Here is a 21638-nt window from a genome sequence, read left to right as displayed (position 1 = left end):
GCTAGCGTATACAAGCTTCGCTTGAAAGAAGGTGCACAAGATAGATGACGAATATTGTTTGGGGAGAAGATACGCCCCCAAGGGTGCAAACTCTTTTAAGAGCGAAGCTGTTTAAGCTAGCCGTAATTTGTGGTTCGTATCGAGAAACTATCGTCATCGGCAATGAAGAAAGAAACAAAATAAAGTAGGCTTTCTTGCCGAGGCGGGATTCGAACCCGCGTACCCACGGTCCGGTCTCAAGGCGAGCGCCGTAACCACTAGGCTATACTTTTTTTCTTACATAGATTGTGAAACGCACCGCACAAACGACCCAATAAAAGAAAGTTATTTTTGAACACATAACTTGTTGCACAGAAAGTCGAAAAATCACAACGGATATGATCCCAAACTTGTAGGGCACTGTTGGAGCCCCGTAACCACTAGGCTATACAGCCACGCTTGCAGAATGTGCATTTATCCGAGCCATATGATTGCGTTCGAGCTTCGCCTTATTCCACAGCTGGCGCGTTCGCACGCCCTCGTGCCAATGCTTTGCGATGTGAAGAAGAGGTTTTGCGCGCTATGCTCGGGAGAGAGATTTTAAAAAAATGAGAGCAAGAGACAGAGAGAGAGACGCATTCATGGAGCGGGTCTGCTGGAACGCGTTATCGGCATTGCAACGTGGTGGGACCTGGTGTCGGTGTTGCAAGCTGCACTATGCAACGCGCAGTGACGGCCGTAAGTCCGAGAGAGAGAGAGACGCATTCATGGAGCGGGTCTGCTGGAACGCGTTATCGGCATTGCAACGTGGTGGAACGTGGTGTCGGTGTTGCAAGCTGCGCTATGCAACGCGCAGTGACGGCCGTAAGTCCGAGAGAGAGAGACGCATTCACGGAGCCGGTCTGCTGGAACGCGTTGTCGGCATTGCAACGCCACGCAGGCCGAACCTATAGATAGCTACTACCAATTAAGTTCCACCTAGCTACACGAGTATAGGCCTAGCTACAACCAAGTTTAAACCTCGACATAGCCAAGTTCAACCTAGCTACAATAAAGGAACGCAATCAATTGGTAAGCTTCGCTGTGCCTTGAGCTTTGCGCGGCGTAGTGCAAGCTCTCGTTTTCTTAGTGTACGTCTTTTAGTACATGGACAAAAAATTCTTCGCTTTGGTGGCACCCTGCAAAAGTGTATTACTTTGTATTCTGCGTAATTGTAGTCTGTTTAATGTATAGTTACTGTATATTCTTCTTATAGGAGCAAGTACTAGTAGTAAAGCTAGAGGTGGACTCGTTCGGAGTGTGCTGACACATGGTTATTCAAACAAGCAACACGCCATTCTAAGACAGATTTTTGTTGTGGCATATGAAGACGCTATTCCGCTTCTGTTGACAAGCGTTTTCAATGCGTTAGCATTAGGAGTGTAAAGTGAAAGTAAAAGTGTATGTGTGTACCCATAATATAGCCCACAAAAGGCATTTTCTTGGAAGAGTAGGGAACAACAGATTTCATGTGTTGGAGCCGAGAACACTCTGATTGGTACGGTGGGTTTTCGGTATGCTTCGAAATTTCCGTACGTGTATACGCTGCATATCTTTTATGTACCGTGTGTCCCAGCTAACTTTAGCCAGGCCATTCGGCGAAAAACATTACTAAAGAAACACGCTGCAAGATGCAATTTTAAAACATACGATGTTCGCTCATTAGACCACTGACACACAAACACCGTAAGTTTTATAACTTTATCTTACAACGTGTCTTTTCTCTTTTTTTTTCTTTTTAATTGAACAGCTTGGTAAATGTTAGCTGGGACACACTGTAGACAATACGAATATTCTCTCCGCGACATTCTCACTTTTCAACAGTGATATTGAACTACGCTAACTGTTGCGACGTATTTTTATGTAAACCTTAAATATAAAGTAATATTGCCAATAATAATAATATAATAAAATAATATAATAAAACAGAAGTATGAAGTTTACAACGCTATAATTATGGGCGATAACGATGGATATCAGAACTCAGTAAGCTGGGCCTATTAGGGCACCCGAAGCGGACAAAACTGGCAGAACACATCGCTGTGAAACACACGAAAAATTTGTGAAAGAGTAATTTCCCAAACTGACGTAAGCGAATGGACATTTCCTTGTAAACTCTTACTATAACAATTAGCTAGAAAATGTCACCTGCCATTCTACCATTGAATATTTTGTAAAATGTATTCCATCCATTCAGTTTTCTTCAATAATTGATTCATATTTTATACGAACAACTTTTGTGTCCTTCTATAAAAAAAATTATTATGTTCATGCATCCACTCCAGCTGTGGTCTTCACGGGCGTAAACCCTTTTCAAACAAAAAAAAAGTTAAAGCAAACTAAAAAAAGTTAAAGCATTCCGTCCCCTCATCCGAATGTCGCTACCGGGGCCGCAAATTGAACCAACGATCACGTGTTTAGCAGCGCTATGCCATAGCCGCTAAGTCACCACGGCGGGTAAGAAGAGAATTGACGCGATAAACATGGGGGGCCACGTCGCAGGCTCCGGAAGATTCAGTTACCAGAATCGTCCTGCTTAAAGTGTAAAGTTAGACGGCGTCAGCATGGGGTCTCGATTTCTTCCCCTTTTTTAGAATTTACCGACACCGATTATTTTCGAAAATGATTCTAGAGCCTAAATAAAAAATACGATTCTGAGAATCACTACTATCGGCTATATTAGGCGTCAAAGAAAAACATTTATTATCGGTCGAATGTTTATCTGATGTGTGAATTTCAGCGTTGTTCCAATACTTGAATAGGCAAATTTAGCTACACGAGAAAAGTTGGCCCTGAGCTAAAGCTTCCTCTTAAGGAGCTCGTTACTTACACCGCGTCTGAGCTCTACTTCCGCGTAAATCACACGCATCCTCTTGTTGAGGCCACCGGACTCTCGATCATTTCCGAATAAACGATTGTATTCCCATACGAAATCTATAGTGCAACGGGCTTGCATCCGCTTGTGCAGTGGACACGCAGACAAACACCGGTCAGTTAGACGTACCAGCTGCCTGTGAAGGAGAGGGTACCTACTGCTCAAGGCGACAAAGGGAAACGTCGTTTTGTAAATAGGAGATTATTAAAAACACCAAACTTATCCTTCCACAATTTATCGTCACCCTCCACGGTGACTTAGCGGCTATGGCATTGCGCTACTAAGCACGAGGTCACGGGATCAAATTTCGGTCGCAGCATTTAGGTGTGGGCGAAATGCAAAAACTCCCGCGTCCGGTGCATTGGGGCCACGTTAAAAGATCGTCTGGTAGTTAAAATTAATCCGCATTTTCACGCACTACTGTTTCCGGGTCGTCTTATTTTCTTTTTCTTTTTTTTATTTAGTACTGAATACTGCGCTTGCATGCACAAGCCAACATCGAATGTATATAGCCTCCACCCCCCTTTCCCGTTTAAGTACAGCCGAACCCGAAAATATCGAACCCACATATAACGGATTATTGTGTATAACGAACACCAGTAAGATCTCCTTGAAAATTTTTTTACACAATTTTTGTTTGATATATCGAATTACCTATATATATAAAGCTTTATTGTGATCCCCTTCAGGTTCGATGTATCCGGGTTCGACTGTATGTATATCAGTGCTTTGGAGAACGTTTTGATTCAAAGATGTCGTCGATCGATCCAACCTGCACATGACAACAATTCACAAGGCTTCTATATAGTGTTTCTCGTTTCTCAGTATTCTCCGAGGTTCAGCCACATTTATAGCGTATACGCGTAAATACGGATGCGAGCCTCCCGCCTCGGCTTCTGTTGCACCCACGCGCGCTCTATCTGAGGTTACTGCCGTCGCCAACAGGAATACGAGGAACCGGACGGGCTGTCATCGGCCGCGGCACGTGCCTCGGATTAAAAAACAAAAAGCAAAAGCGAGCGCGACACAAAGATCGCATGCATTTCCAGTTCCGCCAGCAACGAGCCAACCCCGCCTTCTTTCATTCTGCGCTCGACATTTCGTTGCGCAAATGGCTCGACTACGTCCTCTGCTCACGCGTCGCGCTCACCAGCCTGCGTCGAGGTGCAGAAAGGGCTGGGGAGGAAGAGAGATTTTTAAAAAAAGAAGAAAAGGTAGCGTTGACGAGGGCGAGTGAAAGCAAATGACGCGATCGCGCGTGTCTCGGGTCTTCCCCTATCTCGGCGTGGCGTTACAAAACTGGTCGCCGTTTTCTTGCTTATAAACAGTCCGCACGGCTTCCACCGCAGTGATCCACGCTGCTTTCGCACTGCTTCGCAGGTAAGCGCCAAAGTTGCGGTCTGAACGATTTTTATTTTTTATTTTTTTTCTCGTTCGCCGATTGTCGTCTCCGACGTTGGTGGAAGATGTAGGTGTAGTATATAGTGTGGGTATCAGTTTCCGTGCGAGATCTCACAGCTTCCTCGGGATGTGTGTGCGCCGAACTAAAATGAGTTTTTCGACAGCGGATGTACTCTGTTTCCGGCTGATACTTCTCGCTCGTCCGCATATAGCGAACCCCAGATGTTCAAAGAAAAGTAATCCGGAGTTCCCCCGCTGTGACAACCCTCACAGGCCGCGTGTTTCTCCGGGACTTTAAAATCGGTAAATTAAATTTTCTCAAAATTCGCGACGATCTAAACTGGGAACTTTAGTCTGATAACAAGGGGACAATCTATCTCACGGCTACTTGGCGCAGTGTCATTCTTGAGCGGTGGTTAATTATATCCACTCACCCTTGAGCCAGCATTTAAAGCTCTACATCCATGCAAGTACCGTTTGGTAGTGAACGTTTACAGAAGTGTGAGAATTTCGAGGTATATATATATATATATATATATATATATATATATATATATATATTGTTTCGCGAAAGGTGCCTTCCAAAACAGGTCAAAGTTCGTGAAGCTAATGCAGAGGGTAAATATTTCCAACGGTGCTGCGCATCCTTCGCGATTGCTCAGACAAATTTGCATATAAAGCTGTAAGTTGCAAGTGCCGCTGACAGGAACGAAGGATGGGGCGCGCCCTATGTTCGCCTGCGTCTTGGCCGAATTTCTTGAAACTCGTGCAATGAAGAAATGTCGAATATTGTTCGTTTGAAGTGACGTTAGCAAACGACAAAAGTTTCGCCCTTTTTCTCGGCGTTCACGGGTGCTCCTTGCCAATTTCCTTTGCAGCTCTAACTCGGTCCATCGAATCACCATGAAGCTACTTGCGCTACCGCTCGCCTTACTACTGACCTGCGCTTTTGGCATGCCCCAGCAAAGCGGTGAGTGCTCGGCTTATTGTAATGAACAGGCTCTGAGCAGCTGCCCAAAGCCGTTAGACACACTGGTCGCCGACGAAACTGGTTTTTCTAGTCGCCGGTACGTTAAGGAGAGGGTGAAAAAAATCAACCTCGAGTGCCTAAGCTCACGAAGGTCATTGTCCGCCAATAAACATTATATGGCGGAGTAATCAACAGCGTAGTAAATACAAGGTCTAAGGCGAAGGTCACCACATAGACACCGCTGACCATGCAGGCAGAAACGACTCTTGTGCGCACAGCGCTGTTCGCCTGCATGCCCGTGTATCTGCTCCTCAATTTACATAATGCATCCCATACCTAACTTTCCACTTTTCTCATCATGTTAGCGAGATAGTAGTGTATTGTTCAGTTCTTTCTCAACTTCTTTTTTTTTTCTTTTTACATAGAGTATACCTACAATGTCATCACATATGGCTATAGCAGATAAAGAAGGGACTGGCTTGGCCTATAAAACAGACGTCGCATACAGTTGATACATAAAAGCTATTAACGATGATCAATGTTTTGAAGCCGTGCAAACTACATGTGAAGCTTCAGTAATATTTAACGTAGTAGGCTGAGCCGAACGAACAAGACGCAGAAATAAGGTGAGCTTCGAAGTCGGAAAACTACTAAAGCGGGCTAAGATAGGGCCTCACACCAGTGCAACTATATCACCGATATAAGCGATTATTTCATTGTTCAGGAGACAGCGGCCATAGTTGGGAAAACTTTATTTGTTCCTAATCTTGTAAAAGACGAAGGTCACTGATTCGATAATAGACCAACTCACGGCGATGTCAACTTCTAGTTTATCTGTAGTAGTCCACGAAGACAATCACCTGTTGCACAAAAAAAATGTAGTTTCGGCCTGAAACGAGAAATTGGTTAGTTCCACTTCCTATAAGACAATATCACCACGAAGCGCTTAAACTCAAGACAAGGCGGTAGAGCAAGGTATGCCATCACTCAGCATGCACGGTCGTTCTATGCACTTAGCTTGAGCGTGTCAACTACGCTGTCAAGATGTAATGCAGCTTGTGCAGGATAATGTTTTCGTAACGAAGCTGTAGCATATGCGGGCTACTGTCATAATACCAATTTAATTTCAGCAGTGCGGGAATCAAAACCTCAATCCACCTAAATGAGACCCTGCGTAAACGTTCGAAAATAGCAGACACAATTCGTTTTTTTTTTTTCATTTGCATTTATAGCGCGCGATACAAGATACGACTTCCATCGGAGCCCAAGAATGAGCGCATAATCGCTTGATATCCGACGTACGCTATAATGGAGTTCATAATCAAACTCATCACAGTACGAGTGTAACTATATTTTTTGCATGTTTGTTTGTTTAGGTAGTGGCACAATGGCATCAACAGCAAGCACGGCGGCGGGCTCGTCGTCCACCCCAGCGTCAACCAACACCAGCACCACACCGAGTACTCACGCGGGCGCGCACTCGGGTCCGGCGCCAGTGGTGTGCTACTACTACGGCTGGGCCAACACGCGACCCCACCCGGCCAACTACGGCGTCAACAACATCCCAGGAGACCTGTGCACGCACGTCAACTTTGCCTACGCGGGTGTCAACCCGGAAACCTGGGAGCTCAGGAGCGAGGTGCCTGAATACGAGAGCAACAGGGGTGAGCAGCCTTGACTCGTTCTTACAGCGCAAAAAATCCTGCCGCAGTTTGATTTTTTTTCTTTTCGCGAAGGCTGGCAACTGGCTCAGAATCGTGTCCGCAGTGTTTGCGGCTCGGAGAGGTATAGCACGTTTTGCGTATCGTGTCTCGCATGGAATACCGCTTTTCCTTCGCATCGTATATCATGTCCTACGTGGCACAGACGAACGCACGACTATGAAATAAATTTTTTAAAAAGTAATCGAACACGGAAACATTATTTCGTGAGTTCTATATGCTCACCTGTGACGAAGCTTTCAAATCAAGCCTAAAGTTCTTACTACGCAAGAATGTTTGGTATATGTGAAACGTTAATATACCACGTTGCATTGAAGGTACAGAATGAAACGCATTACAAAAATGTCAGATGATAACCGAAATTCTTTATTAGACGAACTGGTGCCAAGACAATGAACACTCAATAGCATTCATAGCGGCGAGCACTGTCGTCGGTCATCGAATCTTATCACGCGGGCAAAAGAATGCGTCCGCTGTTTGTGCGTGTATCGCGGTACTTTCCAGATTAATCACTGGCGCAGGCGTACAACACTAATCGTGACGGGCGTGCAATCTGATCACACCCTCCTGCTTCGCTATGGAAGTGACAACAACAATCGCGAGATTGCACCCAATCTGCGCCCGCCTGGCTACCATCGTTGAAGTTTTGGTACGCACCGTTGTCAGCCGTCGTTCCCTGTTGGATTACATCGAACACAGCCAATTATACGTGCACATAAAGGTTGCATGCAACACACGCTTTATGCCGCATGAAAAGACAAACACTGCCATAAAGTGATATGACACGCGGCCGTAACACACAAATATATTTTTGTTTACACAAGCTATTTATGATAATAGTGTACGTCAAACTTAAAACCGATACAAAAGCAGTTTGTAGCCACATTCCGATTTTTAAAGCAGCTCCTCGTTTAAGTCAGTGTTGTCATATGTGCGATCATTACCTGATGCCATGCCCGCCGTGGTTGCTCAGTGGCTATGGTGTTGGGCTGCTGAGCACGAGGTCGCGGGATCGAATCCCGGCTACGGCGGCCGCATTTCGATGGGGGCGAAATGCGAAAACACCCGTGTATTAGATTTTAGGTGCAGGTTAAAGAACCCCAGGAGGTCCAAATTTCCGGAGTCCCCCACTACGGCGTGCCTCATAATCAGGTCGTGGTTTTGGCACGTAAAACCCCATAATTTCATTTTTTTTTAATCTGGTGCCATGCAGCGGTACGTTCTATCGAGACTACCAGGGCTATGATTGTAGTCGCCGATCACCGAGTTTCCTTGGTCTGTCCACATAAGCACAAAAACATAAATGCGCATCCATTGGTTTCTTCGTAAACGGGAGTATTGCGAGGGGCTAGTCCTAGGCACCTTACTCCTACCACTGCAGTTCACCGGCAACGTCTGCACGTGTCCGCAATGGCCACGTCAATGCCCGCCATGTGCGCCACGATGGGGTGGGTTGCGCCGGCATTTGGCCTAAATGCAAGCAGGATCTGCGGATCCACGGTATATCCGTGGCTGCTACGCACTCCCCGATTTCAGGAAGCCGTGATCCCATATTATATACGTACCAACATTTACGCCAAATGCTGGCGCCCCTAGCCACCCTATAGAAGTTTGACAGCCTCTATTCATCTAGGCCATATTGGTGGTGATGTAATTTTTCGCTTGGGTTTGAGGCCTGCAAGTTAGCCAACTGATGCGTTTGATGTCAAAATAGAAGTGATTGATCAAATTGCCAGCAAGCCGGTATCACGTAGAAATACGAGCGCGAGGCGCAGAGACTCCTCTAAGCCGTTTTACTGCGTCAACAGTTCCACACCCGAGACTGCGTTTTCTCTGTCCGTGCCTCCTATATAGCTATCCACTCGTCACACGAGCTACAAATCTGAGAAGTATAAGCACCTCTCCTGAAACAGTCACCCAGATGTGCAACCTCAACGAGTTATGCCTCTTGCGCGTAGTCTGTTGTGAATATTCAGTGCTCAACTGTCTAATAGCTAATGCCTTCTTTGCAGAACTCTTCAAAAATTTCACGGCCATAAAGACCAAGTACCCCCAGCTGAAGACTCTCCTGTCGGTTGGCGGCTGGCAGCACCCGATCGGTGTCTTTTCCGCGCTCGTCGCGAACGCCGACAGGAGGGCGCTCTTCATCGAGAGCGTCCTGCTCTGGATGAAGGAGTACAACCTGGACGGCGTGGACATGGCCTGGCGCTTCCCTGGTGTCTCCTACCGCGGAGGATCGCCACGCGACAAGGAAAACTACGCCAGCCTCATCAGGGTGAGGAGGAATGGGCGATAATAGGAGCTGGGAAAATGAACGCTCGACAAATGTGGTTCCATTAGTTCTGTGCAGCAGGATAAAAGCAACCGCAGACTACTACTCATTTAGTGAGAAGACAAAGAAAATATTCAGTAATTATAAAAACACCCTTGACTTATACGATTCCTCGTATTTCTACCATTACCATTTCCCAGGGCATTGGGGCCGTTCTAAAAGACGAATAGATAAAGCTGTGGTACTATGGTGTGGTAAGCAAGCTTTCGCAGGAGGTGTTCACTAAGTTGTCAGTGGTTCTAAAGTGTTGCATATGAGTAGTCCCTTGCAAACTGACGCCTACATCACGTATACATTGCCTTCTCAGCCAGAACAGTATACGGGTATCCGGGCGGCTCCAGAGGTTGCCCGGATACGGGACTCAGAGTTCATGAACAATATTTTGCGATGAGAGGACGTTATCAACTGTATCACATTATTGCAACGATCTCTGGCGCTTTCCATATCTGTGTATATTCCTTTTGCCTCGCTTGCGGTCAAGTAGAGCTAGGTTTCTAGGCCCCTTAAGTTACTTTATTCCAGCGCCGAGCTCACTCACTATCTCGAGGCTCTCGGGATGCAAGCCTGCTTTGTCTTGCGCAGAAGCGGGTAAAGCCTCCTCGCGCCGTTAGCCTCCGTAATGCTGCACAAAATTAGCCGGACAAAATCTAGGGAACTTCGTCGCTGCGTAAAACGAATCACGCCACCCAAACTCTCAAGGCTAAGCGGTTTCTTGCCACCGAACAAAGCGACTAATGGGTTGTCACGCACGCTTTTGAGTCGCGTCGAGGCGGCGGGTGCAATAAGGTGCTGTAGCATTCTTGTTTATTTCTTTCCTGTGCGAATACATAGCTGCAACTAAGCTTGCAGAAAACGCGATGACCGTCGCGAACTACTCTAAAAACAAGAGTTGCGAGAATTACGTTGCGAAACTACAGTGGCAATAAGGCTCTCATCAAAAGAATAGCCAGTAAGGGAATTACCAGCCTGATCATATCGCCGGCAACATTCCAAGTGCGCGAAACAGGCCTGACGCAGCTTGAATAACATAAGTTTCGTCACAACTATAATTGAGGAAGAGACTACATCGGAGAGCATCAGTCGGATGACATTGCGTGCGATAAGATGGTAAACTGTACACCGACGCGGTATGCGTACAAATGCACACATGAATGCGCAATTGCGACCTCTACAACGAGAAGAAAAAATATTTTGTTCAAGGGCATTTTCTTGCTTGTGGGGAACAAGCAAGTGTTAGGCGGTCACGTTTGTTCTTGCGCGATAAAGGCAAAGTAAACCTTGCCGTTGCTCATACAAGGGCTCTTTCTCGTTCTGTTTTGTTCTTGCTCTTCTCACTTTGTTTGGTCAGTCATCTTTTTTTAGTCGTCCATGTCAATGCCAGCAAATCCACCTTCTTGGAAATTATGCCAGATATTTTGAGATCACTCAAGAATGCAAGCCAGTAATATGTTTTCGATAACTTTTATCCATCACCGAGAATGACAACCGCTCTTCGAACAAGAAATATCGAGCACGGAATGGTCAAACGAGGAGTGTCGCTGGTGCCATACGTTTAGACAAGAGTATTTGTCTTCGTCAGGGCAGCAACTGCTTTCCTTAGTAGCGTTTATGCCTGCGCGTAGCTCACTGATCAGCCCCTCTTAAGGGAGGAGGATGATGACAATCGCGGTTCACACTTCCGGTTCAATATTTTCACTATTCTGGATGTGTCTGCCTGTAAATCAGCATAAAATGCGTCACGTAGTCACTTTATGTATACATGCAGTCACTATAGTGAAGCCGCTTTCTGTATGGTGGAGCTTCAAGGGGTGTTCTGCGTATCTTCGAAGTGCGGATAGGTGGCTCTTCAATCTGCTCGCAGCACATTTGTTTTCGCAGCAATCTTCCCGCGCACTGCACAAGACTCCTGGTCACCCCCATGTTCTCCGAGAACAGCGTGCAACATCATGCCCTTGTATCCATGCAGTATTTATGAGTGGGGAAATCGTGAGCTGGAGCATTTTTCCTGTTTGAGACAACAAATGTCTGTGTATTAATTGTAGTGTACTTTCTTTTTCTCACCAACAGGAGCTGGCTGGTGCTTTTGAAGGAAAAGGCCTGTTGCTCACGGTCGTCATGCCAGTTACCGAGGAGTTCCTTGATCCCGGATACAACATTTCCGAAATTTCCAAGTGAGTGGCGTGCTATGAGTCATTGCGCTGGCTGCTAACGGCAGCCATTGATAAGTCCTGTAAAGCAGATTTTAGTCTACTTTATTTTTTACTCACACCCCAAGAAACGGCGCGATGTTTTTAACTGTCGAGTTACGCATATATAGCGATGAAAACGTCGAAAAAAACGTCGTTCCTAAATCAAGCGAGGATTTTTCGGATGAAAGAGGTGGAAGTTCGCGTTTTAAATGGGCAGCTTGCTTAATTGGAGCTAAATACTATGCCAGAGCCTAAATGCAGCACGACTGTAGGGCTGAAAGCTCGACAGCTTGACCTTATTTAATCGAAGGTAACAGAAGGTACTTGAAAGACACGTCTTCTATCGACAGCAGGAAATGTATACATCACCACTGCTACACTTTCGTACTGCCAGCATTTATGGAAAAAATATTTCCACACGACTTAACACGGCTAGTCAAAGAGCTCTTTCTATACGGGTGTCAAAAGAAGGAAAATGCAGTCTTTGGTGACCGGAGATCCCGTGGCGTATTGAGATTACACATTCTGCAGCCATAGGGTCTATCCCGCTGACACAAGAGAACGCACTTCACGAAAAAGCTTTCATACAGCAAATGAGCTAACATTGATTCTGATGATGATCAACACTCTCTCCACGCTTTAAATATCTCCTCATCGAAGGTACAATGGTTTCTTGCTCTTCATCATTTGCCCTCAGGTACGTCGACTGGATCAATGCACAGGCCTACGACCTCAGGGGAGCTTGGAACGGAGTTACAGACGTGCACACTCCACTCTACTCCAGGTCTATTGACGTCGGCCCGCAAGCAACATTGAATGTGGTAAGTGTACATCCGAGATTAGAGTCCGGCCTTTGGACTAGCCTGACTAGGATTACTTTCTTTATTAAATACGCACTGGATTGTGCCTAATAGGGCTTCTTTTACTAATACATTTAGCCATATCTGCAAATAAATGAACAAATCGCAACGCGCAACCAGACAGCGACGAGAAAAACGGAAAACGACGAGCGCTGACATCCAACAAGCATTTTTCTCTGAACGCAACATATGTTATATGCACACTCGTAACTTCTAAATCTCAAATAAAAGTTAGCAGAGACATAGCCCCAGTTTGGTTGCACGCTGTGATTTGTTGTATCATGGAACACTAATGAGCCTGGGTTCACGCCCTGGTTCAGTGAACGCTCCTGTTCTCCTACCTGTATTCGTGCTTGAGGCTGTCGTCAATCATTCGCGAAGTCATGTAAGACTGCTTACTTGTTGTGGCCTTCACACATAGAGCGTTCACGGTAGTTGTGGCTTGTACGTGTTCTATTTCGTGTGGCCCTTTGTACTGCCTTGTAATTATTGCGGATTTAACCCGATGCCGGGGCTGCCTTTGCGGACATTCTAAACTGTCATGATCGTGGCATACCGAAAAGGAAAGAGCACGTGCTGTGTGTCAATGACCCATAGGGCTACGAGTGTCGGTCCCGTCAGTCGTTGCCAGAACACTTCATCTTGGGAAGTGACCGCACCCACAACGTGCCCACGTGGCTTTATTACCATTACACGTTTATCGCCCAATTGAGCAGGCATGTGCATGCTCTGTTATCAGCACCTTCTTACATTTCTTAAAATTATTGTCTGCCTCTACAGTCACCGTCTTTCACCTCTTTCATTTTCCTCTCCCATGCCGAGTAGCAGGACAGAACCGTGCACGCATCAAGCTGACTTCTGGGCTTTCTTCCGAATGATTTCTCTCCTAAATTGCCTCTCGGAAGTCAAATCATTTGATAGAACTGTCGACTTCAGTGGCTCTTTATCCACGCAGCAGTTTCAGTCACGCTGAGCTTACTTTCCGTTGCCTCTCAGCGTTTCCACAAGTTTACGCCGTTCTATACCTTGGGCGTTAATATTGTTGTTGTTTGTTGGTCCTTTCGGGCGTATCCTTCGGCTTACCTTTACAAGTATAGAGCGATCTGTTCTCGGCACACCTTCCGATCACGCGCGCCCGTTTCCTTGTTTTTCCGCAGAAAGACGGCCTTGCCCGCATCGTGAGCGGCGGAGCGCCAAAGTCCAAGGTGGTGATGGGCATCGCCTTCTTCGGCCGGGGATTCACGCTGCTCGATCCGCAACAACACGGACTCCACGCCCTCATCAACCGCGACGTGCCGCCGCACGCCGGGCCCTTTGTTAGGAGCAACGAGGTCTTCGCCTACTACGAGGTCAGTACAGCCGAGCAACTCTCCCTAGATCTCGCAGGTCGCAAGATACGCATATAGTTAGCACAAGTTACGAAGCGCGAATCGGCAGAAGCGAGTGCGAGCATGTCCTTCACGTGAAAAATGCACGGTAAGACGTCGCTGCTTAAAAGCCTGTCGCTAACAATCTCCAGTCTTATAGAACTCGATGTCCAGGACCATATAATAGCAGTTCAACATCAGTTGTTGAATGTTAAACTTAGTTAAATGCGAAGCATTTCTTGGCGAACATTTGCCACTTTGACAGTATCTATCTATGTAGCCCCCTACGTCTTGGTGCTCTCATGGTCGTTTCGTTAACTTGGCATGTACCAAAATTCGCATAGTATTGCAAGAGTGTAGGACGAACATAAATGATAGGTCATGACATGAATATCATGACATGCGTGTCATCTAGGTCATGAAACAGCCGCCTAAAATGACAATGACCTCGCGAAAAAACATTAAAACTCAAACCACTGAAAAAGGTTCGGACTTGGCTACTAAGTGAAAGAAAAGGCTGAAGGATGATGGCAGAAGTCGTAGTCATGAGCATGACTCCGCAAAAATGGCAATGACTCTGCGAAAAAACATTAACACTCAAAAACCACTAAAATGCGTTCGGACGTGGGTACTAAGTGAAAGAAAAGGCTGAAGGTTGATGGTCGAAGTCATAGTCATGAGTACGACTAAGGCTATCGCCTTAAGGTCTCCTAGGCCTAGCTAAAGGGACTCCTGAGGAACTCCTGACATGAATGTCATAGCATGTGTGTCATGTAGGTCATGAAACAGCCGCCTACGTCTTGGTGCTCTCGTGGTTGTTTCGTTAACTTGGTAGGCTCCCCGCACACTGCTTCGCGTAACATCGATTTTTTTCTCGTGAGTCCTTCTAGTTCGCATTTGAAGATGGTTACGCAGTTAGTAGCACTGAGTAAATAAATCTGGCCTCTCTCCTACTAATAACCTCAGAGATGATAATACCAAATTTTCGGGATCTAAAACATCTGACACGAAATAAAAAAGGTAATTGAGCTTTACTTGGCAGAGGGGATTGTTTCCTGAGCACTATTTTATACACAGCCACCCTCGCAATAGCTACTCGTACTCGTCTGCAAAGTATTTATCATTATTGCAACTTCGATGTTAGCAGGATACTAAGAGCGCCGCCAACTTTATTCTATGAGCAATATGTCTTCATTTCATTCTGTCGCCACAGATTGTCATGGCTGCCGTGCTCTGTTTTAATTTCCGCATACGCAGTTGGTTCACATTGCGGTTCGCACGTGATTTCGCGTGCCAGCGGCACAGTGATCTAAACAACGTAACGCAGCGCGCCCTCAGGTTTTCTGTCTCTCGTTCTATTTAACTTGTACAGCTGCTCGCCCGCCGGCACCTGCCGCGTGACAATTCGGCAAAGGTGCGTCAGATGGCAAATAATGACGCGGCGAAAAGGGCGCGCTACGTCATTGGTCATGTATATCCACAACGCATACTGACAATGCACTCGAAGCTCCACATTGCTTCTTACCGCATGATGTTGAAATTAACGAAGGAATAAGATAGCGCTGCGACAGATGTCGGACCCTGCTCAAGAGCGACACCCACCCGACGCAGTGGTCTAGATGCGATGGCGTTGCGCTGCTAAGCACGAGGTCGTGGGTTCGATTCCCTTCGATGGGGGAGAAATGCAAAAACGCTCGTGTATACGTAGATTTAGGTGCACGTTAAAGAAGCCCAGGTGGTCAAAATTAATCCGGAGCACCCCACTGCGGAGCACTTCATAACCATATCGTGGTTCTGCTACGTGAATCGTCAGAATGTAATATTTTTAAGGGCTGCACGTCGTGATTCATACAGTGAGGTGAATAGGCTGCGTTACTCTGGAGTCTGCACAAACATGTCTATGCTATCACTGGTGAATTCTGCCGTGTTTTTCCCTAAATATTTGTCAAATGAAGTGACGTGGTAAAATTTTCATTCGTCGAATTCTTCATGCGCGTCCAGAACACGGCCCAGGAGCAAAAGCACGACTTTCTTGCAAATCTTACTCATGGTTGGCATTCTACCGTGTGCGGCAGTGTGAAAATTGCCGGGATGCGAGGTTTGTGCTCGCACATGCTTGCATGCTGACTTTGTAGATATACTTTACCATGCCGGCCTCGTGGTATATAGCCGGGCATTATTTGAGACCGCCGCATTTCCATTTTCTTTGTTGTGGGCCTCAAGGAAGAGGATTTGGATCGCAAGGGCTTGGAAACCCGTGCCAGAACCTTTCACTCTTTTCAACACGTTACCTGTTCACGTAGTCTATAGCCTCCTCCGTAGCTTCTTGTCACTTGACAAGAACAGGAGGCATAAAGAAATTCATACCCACTCTGCACACCATATCAATTAACTAATCTAGCTCTGTCGTTCGCACATTTCAGATCTGCCTCAACTTGAAAGGAAACTGGAAACGAGAGTTCGACGACGAAGGCAAGTGCCCGTACGTCTACTACAGGGACCAGTGGATCGGTTACGAGGATGCTGTCAGCATTCAGCACAAGGTACGCATAACCACTCTCTTACGCCTAACCTAAGCTGGGCTGCGCAGCGGTATAAGAATTCTAAAAAAGGCGGAAGCTTGCACTAGGCTGCGCAAAGCTCAAGACAAAGCGAAGCTGCCCGAGTGATTGCGTCGCTTGGTTGTAGCTGGGCTCTCTCTCTCTCTCTCTCTCAAAGGAAGTTGTGCTGCAATCGTCAGTACAATGCAACCATATGGTTCCCATAAATGCATGTTCTGCAAGCGTGGGTGCATAGCGCAGTGGTTGTCACGCTCGCCTTCGGACCGTGCGTACCCGGGCTCCAATCCTGCCTTGCCAAGAACGTTCATTTTGTTTTATTTGGTTAGTTAGTTAGTTAGTTAGTTAGTTAGTTAGTTAGTTAGTTAGTTAGTTAGTTAGTTAGTTAGTTAGTTAGTTAGTTAGTTAGTTAGTTAGTTAGTTAGTTATTTCGGGCGGCGAGCGTAGACGCGCCAGGATGACGTCACGGCGCATGCGCAGTAGTACGCAGCTGGCGGGATCTCGGTGGAGTCGTGTCTGTGCGGCGTCGCCGGTTGCCATGGCTACGGCGCGGCAGTTTCATGGCACACGCACAAATTACGGCTGGCTTAAACTGCGTAAGAAGACAATGACGGTCGAGCCGATGCTGATGATGATAATTTCGTGGCACACGCACAAATTACGACTGGATTAAACAGCTTCGCTGTTAAAAATTTCCTACTTTGTTTCTTTGTGTCCATGTTACCCTAACTGACAGCTGCTATACGTGCAGCGAAGCTGTGAAAAGCCAATTACTGAGCTATAATAATCAAACAGAAGTTCAGCCATCAGTTGCTAGTTTGATGCATAATACTTCACTCTTGCTTCCGGCTACAAGTAGGTCGTATTTTTCTGGGTATAGCTAGTGGTTTACCTCAAAAACATTGTTGACCATTTCACCTGCAGCTCTTGCCAAAACTTTCAGTCCCCTTCCTTGTGGTGGCTTTCATGTGTCATTCATTGTTAGTGCTGTTCTTATGGTAATTATTATTGCCAGTTGTAGTTATGACCACGTAGAAAACGCACACTAAAACATTTTTTTACCATTCTTCCGCAATTGCTTTGCGAAAAAAAAACTTTCCCTGTTGACATGTCATAAAATAACCTGCGTACTGCTTTAGTTTCATGGAGTTTATCTCGCACAATATTTTTTATATATAAATTGATTCACGGGCCCGTTTAATGCTCGTTTGCTCACTGCTGACGTTCGCGTTCATGTGCCACAGAAGAGACAAAATCGCCATGATTTTTTATACGTGTCCGTAGGGCGGCCACAATCCCACGTCAAGGATCTTGGGTGCTGTTCTGCGCACTGTCAAATTCCTCCCGACTGTGAAATCCACCATTTTCTCAGCTCTGATTGGCTCGCATGGTTGGCTCAAAATGCAAGCATTGAAAAATTCAACAATATGGTGGAAATTGACAGTGTGCAGCAAGGCCGTGATCCAGAATAGTGACCCCTTCAGCAGTTATTCTCATCATATCGACATGCTTGTGCGCGTCTGTCCTTAGCGTTATCGTTACTTTAGCTGTTCGTTGCCATTGTCATAACCATCTCGAGTGCGTCCATCCGAAGGCCATGCAGAGTGTTTGTTTGTTTGTTTAAATTTTCAGTCCGAAAACTTCGCCTGTGCCATATTATACGCCGTAGTCTAGGGTTACTGATTAAGTGCCAACAAATGTGGTTTTACATCCACGAAAACCTCAGCCGCTGAATTTGCTTTTTCGGCAACCACGTCCGTGACTCGAACCCACGTCCTCGGGCTAAGCTGCAAAACGTCATTGGCGTTGAGTGATCACAGCAGATGTTTTAGTGCAGCTCGCGCTCTAAATCAAATTCTAAGCATCCGTGCCAACCTCTTAAAACTCGCGTCTGAGTCTCTATAGCTACCGGAAAAGTTTAAGCGTGGTCGTGGTCCTGCTCGTGCGGCGCATTGATGGCTTGTACTGGAAAACGGAAAGAATATTTTGATAACTTCCTTGAAGTAAAAGTTGTGGCGAAACAATATATATATATATATATATATATATATGTATATATATATATATATAATGTGTCTGTCTGTGTGTCTGTCTTTATGTATATATGTCATAAGAATCCAATAAACGACACCAAGGGCAACATAGGGGACATTACTTGCACTTACTAAGTGAATTAAATACATCATTAATTAATTGAAAAGTGAAAATGGTTGAAAAAAACAACTTGCCGCAGGTGGGGAACGATTCCACCTATTCCTATTACGCGTGCGATGCTCTTACCAATTGAGCCACCGCGGCACCGCGTTCCCATCCACGTTCTGGGGTATTCATGTTTTACTACTAGAACTAACCATGGGAGTGTTAGCCAGCGCCACCACTCACAAACCTTGGTGAGAGCATCGCACGCGTTATGCGAAGACGTGGGACCGTTCCCCACCTGCGGAAAGTTGTTTTTTCATCCATTTTCATTCTATTAATTTATCATTTCTTTATTTCACTTGGTAAATACAAGTAATTTCCCCTATGTTGACCTTGGTGTCGTTGTTTGTTGGCTTCTTATGATATGATTAATAAAATCGGGCCCCTCGGTTTCCCTTTAATCTCATTCATATATAGTAAAATTAAGATCTCAAAAAGGTACACGGACAAGGCTGAACAACACAAGCCCTCACTAAGTCAGAATTCAAGGTCTGCTCATGCGCCACCCAAACATCACAGGGGTGCTCAAAACGAAAAATTTCCGCCAGCACTTTATCAGACGTAAGGACCTTGTCAACTCAACGTTTCCAGCAACCTCGCCTCTCCCTTCCTCAAGCTATAGTTAACCATTAATCTATGCACATATGAACTGCCCAAAGCGTCCCGGTGACATCTGCAGCAGTACAAGAAGTGGCTTTGAAACTTTGGGCGGAGAACATAAGAGGTGAAAGAGCTGCTCAAATTTGCGCTTGCTTATTCTTCCAGATTGACTTCCTTCAACAAGAGGGCTACCGCGGTGTCTACGTGTTCAACAATGACCTGGACGACTTCCGGGGCTTCTGCGGCGAACCCAACATCCTCCTCAAGACCATCAAGAACGGTTTGAGCGAAAAGAACGAGATCCCTGCGTCGGCCTGAAGGGTGACGTCCACAGTCGCAGTCAGGACGGTGGCAACCTAGTCACTATGTCAAGCACAACTCTTTCAGGAATCTTTCAGGAATGCTACCGCTGTGAAGTGGAACAGGCTGCATGATTTCGCCCTGCGTATCGATTGATGTTACTCGAAAACACCAAAGCGAGCCATGCCAACGCATTCACCGCCAAAAACACAGCCCCACCTCTGCGCTGGCACATTTCTCATTACACTTGCAGCACATCACAGTGGAGTTGCTACGCACACGCAAGAATCACAACTATTTTACGTTCGAAACAAAACGCGTGAGCAGCTGTGGCTCGAGTAGTGATTTCGAGTATAAGAACTGTTTCATGTTCTTTTATCAGAACTGTCTAATTGCCACAGACGCCACATTGTTTGGAATGCGTGTTGCAGTATACACATGGTTATCTGTGCCGTGGAAGTCATCCACGCGATGACAATAAAGGCGTGTCACAACGAGTTTGCGTAGTGTCTTGTTAATGAGGGTCAACAACAACCCCGCTAATAACGGTACCACTTAAAGCGGACTTTCGCTTACTACCACTCCTTTTTCATTATCCAGCAAATGCTGCAATAAAAAGCTTCTGGTAGTCATTTAAAGTACACCAACCATATCTTCGTACCAGTTCGGTTGGAACAAACGTGATGAATTTTAGTGAAGCTGCGCTTCTGCAAGAAAATGCGCAAGGCAAGAGTCTCGCTAGCTTACACACCAGGAAGTGTGAAAGATGGAACGCTCGCTGCACAGGTAAGCACTGGCAGTGACCTTCGGGATGGTTTCAAATTTCAACATGAACGCCCTTATCCGTTGAATGTGTAAGCGCGAAGGGCATCCAGATTGTGTCCTCGTCTGTACACAGTTCTGCTCTAGTTTCTTTCCTTGTTGTTTAAAAGAGGCAAAGAGGTCACAGAAAGACGGAGCCTTCATTTCATCAATTAGACTAACAAGGGAAGCCTCAGCCTGAAAGAAAAGTAATAAGACTTGAAATACTTGTATCCCCTTTGTCGGAACGGTGCTTCTGGGCTGAAGATTCGCTTCTTCCTCACTCCTCTCTCCCCGGCAACGAGGCGGCTCACAACGTAGCTCGAGGACTTACTCGCCGAGCAAGTGAGCCGGCCCAGCCGGGAACGAGAGGAGACCGCATGGTCAGCTACAAAGAAATAACCGACTACTATCGGCTGGGAAGGGCCCGGTACCCACCAGCTCATCCCGCGCTAACCAGGAAACAGGCGGTGACCTGGCGCCTCCTGCAAACAAACATGTATCCAAACCCGGTGGCCTGCAGCGGATTTTATCCAGGGCAATACAACGATCAATGCAAATTATGTAAAGGTATGGCGGATCTGCCACATATTCTATGGGCATGCTCGAAGGCGGCTCCTTTCGAGGGCCGCAAAATTCAAAACCGGCAGCAGTGGGGGACCCTGCTGCTCAGGTCAGACCAGCAAGACCAGGTCTGGGCCGTCCAGCTAGCCGAGGCAGCCGCTGAGACCCAGGAGATCTCGGCCCTCTGCTAGGTGGAGGGAGGCTGCGTTCGCCCTCGTGAATTGCTGGCACCAATAAAAGTTGAATCTCTCTCTCTCTCTCTCTTTCTCTCTCTCTCCTTGTAAAAACCTGTGCTGACACCTTGTTGACACCTGACATTTTTTTTTTCTGTGGCCGTGTGGATGAGATTTTTGTCTCTAGGCTGAAGCTTTCCTTGTTCACGCACTGTTAATCAATTTCTTTTTTTTTTGTTCGTTTCATGCACCTTCATAGCGTTTTGTTTTCTGCTGCAGTCTTAAGTTATTGCTTTTTTTTATGATTACCGTCAATGACAACTACATATGCGAGGTACTCACGACATTGGTGACATAGTCTCTGCTTTAGGAAAGTTGAAGGCTAAGTTTGTCCAACGTGCCAACAGACTGATGAATAATTACGTTATCATATCGGAACCAAATTTCATTGGTCACCTGTTAATAAATGCCATTATCTCCGAATGAAACACACATGCTGCACTTTGTTGAGTTGATTATAAATGGTTATGAGGGTGACTTTCATAATAGCAAACCTCCATTACAGCGAACGCTTTTCGCGTCATGTAGTTTTGCGCACACAATGAGATGTCAATAAAAGAATTTATATACTATGAGATATGTACAAAGCACAAGTATACATGAGCAGATGAAAGAGTACCTACGCAATGTGGCCGACAATGTGTTAATAC

At 46.1% G+C, this 21638-nt stretch overlaps 1 protein-coding gene across 1 annotated transcript; it reads left to right on the top strand.

Moving 5' to 3' along the window:
• Positions 1-4130: 4130 nt before the first annotated feature.
• On the top strand, positions 4131-19887 carry LOC119441954 (endochitinase-like). Its single transcript, XM_037706636.2, has 9 exons — positions 4131-4273; positions 5173-5264; positions 6641-6928; positions 8998-9260; positions 11385-11488; positions 12204-12327; positions 13524-13715; positions 16157-16276; positions 19256-19887. The coding sequence occupies exons 2-9, from the start codon at positions 5198-5200 to the stop codon at positions 19406-19408; spliced, it is 1311 nt and encodes a 436-aa protein (XP_037562564.1). The 5' UTR covers positions 4131-4273; positions 5173-5197; the 3' UTR covers positions 19409-19887.
• Positions 19888-21638: the final 1751 nt, after the last annotated feature.

The sequence above is a fragment of the Dermacentor silvarum genome, chromosome 2 (genome assembly GCF_013339745.2).
Source record: "Dermacentor silvarum isolate Dsil-2018 chromosome 2, BIME_Dsil_1.4, whole genome shotgun sequence".
Lineage (NCBI taxonomy): Eukaryota > Metazoa > Arthropoda > Arachnida > Ixodida > Ixodidae > Dermacentor > Dermacentor silvarum.
Note: the sequence above shows the minus strand (reverse complement) of the source record. Positions and strands in the feature narration are given on the sequence as shown.

Bases quoted from the DNA above. Each gene is read 5' to 3' on its own strand.
- LOC119441954 (XM_037706636.2), top strand. From the start codon at position 5,198: ATGAAGCTACTTGCGCTACCGCTCGCCTTACTACTGACCTGCGCTTTT. The intron at 9,261-11,384 runs GTGAGGAGGAAT...TCTCACCAACAG, and splicing joins ACTACGCCAGCCTCATCAGG to GAGCTGGCTGGTGCTTTTGA. The intron at 16,277-19,255 runs GTACGCATAACC...TTATTCTTCCAG, and splicing joins CTGTCAGCATTCAGCACAAG to ATTGACTTCCTTCAACAAGA.